The sequence below is a fragment of the Pristiophorus japonicus genome, unplaced genomic scaffold (genome assembly GCF_044704955.1).
Source record: "Pristiophorus japonicus isolate sPriJap1 unplaced genomic scaffold, sPriJap1.hap1 HAP1_SCAFFOLD_457, whole genome shotgun sequence".
In the NCBI taxonomy this organism is placed as follows: domain Eukaryota; kingdom Metazoa; phylum Chordata; class Chondrichthyes; family Pristiophoridae; genus Pristiophorus; species Pristiophorus japonicus.
Window position 1 is genome coordinate 326,977 of NW_027254360.1, and position 9,733 is coordinate 336,709.

General features: G+C 52.4%; 1 protein-coding gene across 1 annotated transcript in view; it reads left to right on the plus strand.

Moving 5' to 3' along the window:
• Positions 1-1,932, plus strand: part of fbxo3 (F-box protein 3) — a 33,302-nt gene extending 31,370 nt beyond the window's left edge. Inside the window, exon 9 of the mRNA XM_070873347.1 lies at positions 1,313-1,932. Within this exon, the coding sequence (XP_070729448.1) occupies positions 1,313-1,423 (111 nt within the window). The 3' untranslated portion in view covers positions 1,424-1,932. The remainder of the gene's footprint in view (positions 1-1,312) is intronic.
• The last annotated feature ends 7,801 nt before the right edge of the window (positions 1,933-9,733 follow it).

Below are 9,733 nucleotides of genomic sequence, written 5' to 3' on the forward strand. Positions count from 1 at the left end.
TATTCAGTCACATTGTATACTGTGGGGCAATCGTGTTGTTATACCCAAGAAAGGGAGAGAGAAATTTGTGCGTGAGCTACATAGCACACATCTCGGCATTGTAATGATGAAAGCCATCGCTCGGTCTCCTGTATGGTGGCCGGGAATTGACTCTGAGCTGGAAGAATGTGTGCATCAGTGCAACACTTGCATGCAACTCAGCAAAGAACCAGCGGAATCGCTGCTGAGTCTGTGGTCGTGGCCATCCAAACCATGGTCCAGGATCCACACAGACTTTGCAGGTCCCTTCCTGGGGAAGATGTTTTTAGTTGTGGTGGATGCATATTCAAAGTGGATCGAGTATATTAACAATGTCATCCAGCACATCCACAGCCACCATTGAGAATCTCAGTGTCATGTTCGCGACAACGGATCGTGCTTCATCAGTCAGGATTTTCAAGAGTTCATGTAACTCAATGGTATCAAACATGTAAGGTCAGCACCTGCATCCAATGGGCAAGCAGAACGTGCTGTTCAAATCATAAAGCAGAGTCTGAAGCGAGTAACCCAAGTGTCACTGCAGACCCGCCTGTCATGCATACTGTTAATTACAGGACAAGACCACACACGCTTCCCGGGGTCTCGCCTGCTGAATTAATGATGGAGAGGTCTTAAGATCAAGCTATCTCTTGTACACCCTGACTTGAATAATCATGTTGAATATAGAAAACAAAGTCAGCAAGGGTATCATGATCGAACAGCTGTGTCATTGATATTTCTGTAAATGATCCTGTATATGTTCTGAATTATGGTCAGGGTCCCAAGTGGATCGCTGGTATTGTCATGCCCAAGGAGGGCAACAGTATTTGTCAAGCTCAAAAATGGGCAAACATGCAGGAAACAAAGCTGCGGCACACAGACGAACCGGAACAGTTGGAGGAAGAGACAATCGACGACCAACCATCCTACCCCCAGTCATCAGAGGACTCTGGTCATCAGTGAATCGGGACTTTCAATCACTGACATGTCCATTGCCACCCAGTCACCAGTCACAACAGACTTTGAACACTCACCCAAGGCTGGAGTTGAACTGAGACGGTCAAAATAGGAACGGAAAACAACGAACCATCTCAATTTGTAAAAAACTTGCAGCCTAAGTATAAAAGGCCAGCCATTTTGTATATTAGTCACTTTGGGCCTTAATAAAGCAGAGCCAAGGTTATACCTCTTGGAGTTAAAGAATACTCAGTCTAACAGTTATTGCATACACAACAGTGTGAACATTGGATCCAATTATTAACACTGATGTGTTTTTTACTCTTGCAATCTACAGAAAGGGAGCAGTATGGATCCATCAAGACGGGATGAGGAGCCTCCGGCAGACAGGAATACCCTGTTTGTAAATCTCCATCCTCCTTTGGGTCGCTGCCCACGTCACACCTGAAGTAAAGTTTCCATCAGCAGATTTGATCTCGACATGTTGTGACTGCAGACTATAGCCCAGGGCTTTCCGGATTCAACATGTTAATGTTTCGGCAATTTAATCCGCACCTTAAGCCATGATTGGTTTGATTCAGTGTGTCTGTCATTTGTCAGTAATGAGATGTCAGATGGATTGTGCACACTGAGAGGATTGGTGTTTGCAGCAGTGAAACATCACTTCGCACTCTACCATCTTGGAAATTTCATTCTAAAACTACTTTAATGAATGGAGCAAGTCTGCGGGATTTAATTCCTGAGGTGTTTTATGTCTTTGACTACCTTATTTGCATTTAAGCTAATGAAGAATCAGCCGGTTAACGGGAATTGCTAACCTTTGAGAAGGAGTGCAACTTATGTGCCTGTACCCGAACTGGGAGGGAAGATAGGGTCTATTCTTGAGAAACTGAAGATGGGGTGATTGCCATTCTGGGAAGAAGAATGGTGCATAATCACCCCAAGGAGAGTAGTGATCGGGGAATGGTGATTGGGGGGGGGGGGGCAGTGATTGGGGAGGGGGGCAGTGATTGGGGAATGGTGATTGGGGGCAGTGATCAGGGAATGGTGATTGGGGGTAGTGATCGGGGAATGGTGATTGGGGGTAGTGATCGGGGAATGATGATTGGGGGGGGCAGTGATTGGGGAATGGTGATTGGTGATTGATTGGGGAATGGTCTTTGGGGGGGGCAGTGATCGGGGAATAGTAATTGGGGGCAGTGATCGGGGAATGGTGATTGGGGGCGGTGATCGGGGAATGGTCTTTGGGAGGGGGGGGGATGGTGATTGGGGGCAGTGATTGGGGAATGGTGATTGGGGGCAGTGATCGGGGAATGGTGATTGGGGGCAGTGATCGGGGAATGGTGATTGGGGGCAGTGATTTGGGGAATGGTGACTGGTGATTGATTGGGGAATGGTCTTTGGGAGGGGGATGGTGATTGGGGGGGCAGTGATCGGGGAATGGTTTTTGGGAGGGGGGGGGTGGTGATTGGGGGGGCAGTGATCGGGGAATGGTGATCGGGGAATGGTGATTGGGGGCAGTGATCGGGGAATGGTGATTGGGGGTAGTGATCGGGGAATGATGATTAGGGCAGTGATCGGGGAATGGTGATTGGGGGGGGGCAGTGATTGGGGATTGGTGATTGGGGAATGGTCTTTGGGGGGGGGGCAGTGATCGGGGAATGGTGATTGGGGGGGGCAGTGATTGGGGAATGGTGATTGGGGGGGGCAGTGATCGGGAAATGGTGATTGGGGGGGCAGTGATCAGGGAATGATGATTGGGGGCAGTGATCGGGGAATGGTGATTGGCGGCAGTGATCGGGGAATGGTGATTGGCGGGGGCAGTGATCGGGGAATGGTGATTGGTGATTGATTGGGGAATGGTCTTTGGGGGGGAGGCAGTGATCGGGGAATGGTGATTGGGGGGGCAGTGATTGGGGAATGGTGATTGGGGGGGCAGTGATTAAGGAATGGTGATTGGTGATTGATTGGGGAATGGTCAGTGGGGGGGGGGCAGTGATCGGGGAATGGTGATTGGGGGGGCAGTGATCGGGGAATGGTGATTGGGGGGGGCAGTGATTAAGGAATGGTGATTGGTGATTGATTGGGGAATGGTCAGTGGGGGGGGCAGTGATCGGGGAATGGTCTTTGGGGGGGAGGCAGTGATCGGGGAATGGTGATTGGGGGGGCAGTGATTGGGGAATGGTGATTGGGGGGGCAGTGATTAAGGAATGGTGATTGGTGATTGATTGGGGAATGGTCAGTGGGGGGGGGCAGTGATCGGGGAATGGTGATTGGGGGGGCAGTGATCGGGGAATGGTGACTGGGGGGGGCAGTGATCGGGAAATGGTGATTGGGGGGGCAGTGATCAGGGAATGATGATTGGGGGCAGTGATCGGGGAATGGTGATTGGCGGCAGTGATCGGGGAATGGTGATTGGGGGCAGTGATCGGGGAATGGTGATTGGCGGGGGCAGTGATCGGGGAATGGTGGTTGGTGATTGATTGGGGAATGGTCTTTGGGGGGGAGGCAGTGATCGGGGAATGGTGATTGGGGGGGCAGTGATCGGGAAATGGTGATTGGGGACAGTGATCAGGGAATGATGATTGGGGGCAGTGATCGGGGAATGGTGATTGGGGGGGGGCCAGTGATCGGGGAATGGTGATTGCGGGGGGCAGTGATTGGGGGGGCAGTGATCGGGGAATGGTGATTGGGGGCAGTGATCGGGGAATGGTGATTGGGGGCAGTGATCGGGGAATGGTGATTGGGGGCAGTGATCGGGGAATGGTGATTGGGGGGGCAGTGATCGGGGAATGGTGATTGGGGGCAGTGATCGGGGAATGGTGATTGGGGGGGCAGTGATCGGGGAATGGTGATTGGGGGGGCAGTGATCGGGGAATGGTGATTGGGGGCAGTGATCGGGGAATGGTGATTGGGGGCAGTGATCGGGGAATGGTGATTGGGGGCAGTGATTGGGGGCAGTGATTGGGGGCAGTGATCGGGGAATGGTGACTGGGGGCAGTGATCGAGGAATGGTGATTGGGGGCAGTGATCGGGGAATGGTGATTGGGGGGACAGTGATCGGGGAATGGTGATTGGGGGGGCAGTGATCGGGGAATGGTGATTGGGGGCAGTGATCGAGGAATGGTGATTGGGGGCAGTGATCGGGGAATGGTGATTGGGGGGGCAGTGATCGGGGAATGGTAATTGGGGGGGCAGTGATCGGGGAATGGTAATTGGGGGGGCAGTGATCGAGGAATGGTGATTGGGGGCAGTGATTGGGGAATGGTGATTGGGGGGACAGTGATCGGGGAATGGTGATTGGGGACAGTGATCAGGGAATGATGATTGGGGGCAGTGATCGGGGAATGGTGATTGGGGGGGGGCCAGTGATCGGGGAATGGTGATTGCGGGGGGCAGTGATTGGGGGGGGCAGTGATCGGGGAATGGTGATTGGGGGCAGTGATCGGGGAATGGTGATTGGGGGCAGTGATCGGGGAATGGTGATTGGGGGGGCAGTGATCGGGGAATGGTGATTGGGGGCAGTGATCGGGGAATGGTGATTGGGGGCAGTGATTGGGGGCAGTGATCGGGGAATGGTGACTGGGGGCAGTGATCGAGGAATGGTGATTGGGGGCAGTGATCGGGGAATGGTGATTGGGGGAATGGTGATTGGGGGGGCAGTGATCGGGGAATGGTGATTGGGGGCAGTGATCGAGGAATGGTGATTGGGGGCAGTGATCGGGGAATGGTGATTGGGGGCAGTGATCGGGGAATGGTGATTGGGGGGGCAGTGATCGAGGAATGGTGATTGGGGGGGCAGTGATCGGGGAATGGTGATTGGGGGCAGTGATCGGGGATTGGTGATTGGGGGCAGTGATCGGGGAATGGTGATTGGGGGCAGTGATCGGGGAATGGTGATTGGGGAATGGTGATTGGGGGCAGTGATCGGGGAATGGTGATTGCGGGGGGCAGTGATTGGGGAATGGTGATTGGGGGCAGTGATCGGGAATGGTGATTGGGGGGGGCAGTGATTGGGGAATGGTGATTGGTTGATTGTGGAATGGTCATGGGGGGGGCAGTGATCGGGGAATGGTGATTGGGGGGGCAGTGATCGGGGAATGGTGATTGGGGGCAGTGATCGGGGAATGGTGATTGGGGGCAGTGATCGGGGAATGGTGATTGGGGGCAGTGATCGAGGAATGGTGATTGGGGGCAGTGATCGGGGAATGGTGATTGGGGGCAGTGATCGGGGAATGGTGATTGGGGGCAGTGATCGGGGAATGGTGATTGGGGGCAGTGATCGGGGAATGGTGATTGGGGGCAGTGATCGGGGAATGGTGATTGGGGGCAGTGATCGGGGAATGGTGATTGGGGGCAGTGATCGGGGAATGGTGATTGGGGGGGCAGTGATCGGGGAATGGTGATTGGGGGCAGTGATCGAGGAATGGTGATTGGGGGCAGTGATCGAGGAATGGTGATTGGGGGCAGTGATCGGGGAATGGTTATTGGGGGGACAGTGATCGGGGAATGGTGATTGGGGGGACAGTGATCGGGGAATGGTGATTGGGGGCAGTGATCGGGGAATGGTGATTGGGGGGGCAGTGATTGGGGGCAGTGATTGGGGAATGGTGATTGGGGGCAGTGATCGAGGAATGGTGATTGGGGGCAGTGATCGAGGAATGGTGATTGGGGGCAGTGATCGGGGAATGGTGATTGGGGGGACAGTGATCGGGGAATGGTGATTGGGGGCAGTGATCGGGGATTGGTGATTGGGGGCAGTGATCGGGGAATGGTGATTGGGGGCAGTGATCGGGGAATGGTGATTTGGGGGGGGGCAGAGATTGGGGAATGGTAATTGGTGATTAATTTGCGAGTGGACTTTGTGGGGGAGCAGTGATCGGGGAATGGTGATGGGGGGGCAGTGATTGGGGAATGGTGATTGGGGCAGTGATCGGGGAATGGTGATTGGGGGCAGTGATGGGGAAATGGTGAATGGGGGGGCAGTGATCGGGGAATGGTGATTGGTGATTGATTGGGGAATGGTGATTGGCGGGGGCAGTGATCGGGGAATGGTGATTGGGGGGGGGCAGTGATCGGGGAATGGTGATTGAGGGGGGCAGTGATCAGGGAATGGTGATTGGGGTGGGGCAGTGATCGGGGAATGGTGATTCGGGGCAGTGATCGGGGAATGGTGATTGGGGGGGGGGCAGTGATCGGGAAATGGTGATTGGGGGGGCAGTGATCGGGGAATGGTGATTGGTGATTGATTGGGGGGGGCAGTGATCGGGGAATGGTGATTTGCGGGGGGGGGGGGAAGCAGTGATTGGGGAATGGTGATCGGGGGGGGGCAGTGATCGGGGAATGGTGATTTGGGGGGCAGTGATCGGGGAATGGTGATTGGGGGCAGTGATCGGGGAATGGTGATTGGGGGCAGTGATCGGGAAATGGTGATTGGGGGCAGTGATCGGGAAATGGTGATTGGGGGGGCAGTGATCGGGGAATGGTGATTGGGGGGCAGTGATCGGGGAATGGTGATTGGGGGGCAGTGATCGGGGAATGGTGATTGGGGGCAGTGATCGGGAAATGGTGATTGGGGGGGCAGTGATCGGGGAATGGTGATTGGGGGGCAGTGATCGGGGAATGGTGATTGGGGGTAGTGATCGGGAAATGGTGATTGGGGGGGCAGTGATCGGGAAATGGTGATTGGGGGGGCAGTGATCGGGGAATGGTGATTGGGGGCAGTGATCGGGAAATGGTGATTGGGGGGGCAGTGATCGGGGATTGGTGATTGGGGGCAGTGATCGGGGAATGGTGATTGGGGGCAGTGATCGGGAAATGGTGATTGGGGGGGCAGTGATCGGGAAATGGTGATTGGGGGGGGGCAGTGATCGGGGAATGATGATTGGGGGGGGGGCAGTGATCGGGGAATGGTGATTGGGGGGGGGCAGTGATCCGGGAATGGTGATTGGGGGGGGGGGGCAGTGATCAGGGAATGGTGATTGGGGGGGGCAGTGATCAGGGAATGGTGATTGGGGGGGGGGGGCAGTGATCAGGGAATGGTGATTGGGGGGGGGGGCAGTGATCAGGGAATGGTGATTGGGGGGGGGGGCAGTGATCAGGGAATGGTGATTGGGGGGGGGGCAGTGATCAGGGAATGGTGATTGGGGAGGGGGGCAGTAATCAGGGAATGGTGATTGGGGAGGGGGGCAGTAATCAGGGAATGGTGATTGGGGGGGCAGTGATCAGGGAATGGTGATTGGGGGGGGGGGGTCAGTGATCGGGGAATGGTGATTGGGCCATTGCTCCCTAGGACAGACCATTACCATATCAATGCAACCTGGTTACATCATCCACCTTCAGCTTGAGTGTGTTTCCAACATGATTTCCCTTCCATGCTGACTCTGCCTGACTGTATTATGCTTTTCCAACTGTCCTACTACTGCTTCCTTAATAAATGATTCCAGCATTTTCCCAACGACAGATGTTAGACTAACTGGTCTATGGTTTCCTTCCATCTGTTACATTTGTGGTTTTCCAATCCTCCCCAGAATCCAGGGAATTTTATAGATTTCAACCAACACATCCATTTTCTCTGCAGTCACTTCTTTTATGACCCTAAGATGCAGGCTATCAGGTCCAGGGGACTTGTCTACCTTTAGTCCCGTTATTTTACTGCATACTTTTTCTTTAATGATAGTGATTATTTTAAACTCCCCCTTACCGATAGCCCCTTGATTATCTATTATTGGGATATATTTAATATCTTCTGCTGTGAAGACCGATACAAAATATCAAAAGGGCTTTATTCAAATACTGAAAACTGCAATAAATGGAGCTAAAGTTTGTTAAATAATTGATAATAAAATGAATTGAATGTTTTGGTTGGATTTGGATTTCTCTTAGATGGCTGTGCCTTGAAATAGTGCCTGTGTCCAGCAGATGACGTCGTCCCTCCAATTAACTCGGACTGAGAGCAGCGTGACTGACCCCTGGAGCAGGAGGAATGAGGGCAGCTCAGGGTCAGACACTGCAGCCCACAGGGACATCATAGAAACATAGAAAATAGGTGCAGGAGTAGGCCATTCGGCCTTTCGATCCTGCACCGCCATTCAATAAGATCATGGCTCATCATTCCTTCAGTACCCCTTTCCTGCTTTCTCTCCATACCCCTTGATCGCTTTAGCCGTAAGGGCCATATCTAACTCCCTCTTGAATATACCCAATGAACTGGCATCAACAACTCTCTGAGGTAGAGAATTCCACAGGTTAACAACTCTGAGTGAAGAAGTTTCTCCTCATCTCAGTCCTAAGTGACCTACGCCATATCCTAAGACTGTGTCCCCTGGTTCTGGACTTCCCTATCATCGGGAATATTTCCCGCATCTAACCTGTCCTGTCCAATCCCGTCAGAATCTTGTAAGTTTCTATGAGATCCCCTCTCATCCTTCTAAACTCCAGTATATAAAGGCCCAGTTGATCCAGTCTCTCCAGGGATGGCAGGACTGTCATATGAGGAATCAGTCTGGTGAACCTTCGCTGCACTCCCTCAATAGCAAGAACATCCTTAGATTAGGAGACCAAAACTGAACACAATATTCCAGGTGAGGCCTCACCAAGGCCCTGTACAACTGCAGTAAGACCTCCCTGCTCCAATACTCAAATCCCCTAGCTATGAAGGCCAACATACCATTTGCCTTCTTCACCGCCTGCTGTGCCTGCATGCCAACTTTCAATGACTGATGGACCATGACACCCAGGTCTCGTTGCACCTCCCCTTTTCCTAATCTGCCGCCATTCAGATAATATTCTGCCTTTGTGTTTTTGCACCCAAAGTGGATAACCTCACATTTAGCCACATTATACTGCATCTGCCATGCATTTGCCCACTCACCGAACCTGTCCAAGTCACCCTGCAGCCTCTTAGCGTCCTCCTCACAGCTCACACCGCCACCCAGTTTAGTGTCATCTGCAAACTTGGAGATATTACACTCAATTCCTTCATCTAAATCATTAATGTATATTGTAAAGAGCTGGGGTCCCAGTACTGAGCCCTGCGGCACTCCACTAGTCACTACCTGCCCTTCTGAAAAGGACCCGTTTATCCTGACTCTCTGCTTCCTGTCTGCCAACCAGTTCTCTATCCATGTCAGTACATTACCCCCAATACCATGTGCTTTGATTTTGCACACCAATCTCTTGTGTGGGAGCCTTTTGAAAGTGCAAATACGCCACATCCACTGGTTCTCCCTTGTCCACTCTACTAGTTACATCCTCAAAAAATTCCAGAAGATTCGTCAAGCATAATTTCCCTTTCATAAATCCATGCTGACTTTGACCTATCGTGTCATTGCTTTCCAAATGCACTGCTATTTCATCTTGAATAATTGATTCCAACATTTCTCCCACTACTGATGTCAGGCTAACCGGTCTATAATTATCCGTTTTCTCTCTCTTTAAAAAAGTGGTGTCACATTAGCTACCCTCCAGTCCACAGGAACTGATCCACAGAGTAAATAGACTTTTGGAAAATGATCACCAATGCATCCAATATTTCTCGGGCCACTTCCTTAGTCTGCATCCCAGAGCACTTATCAGGCCCCGGGGATTCATCGGCCTTCAATTCCATCAATTTCCCGAACACAATTTCCCGCTTTATAACGATATCCTTCAGTTCCTCCTTCTCACTAGACGCACTGTCCCCTAGTATTTCCGGAAGATTATTTGTGTCTTCCTTCGTGAAAACAGAACCAAAGTATTTGTTTAACTGGTCCACCAT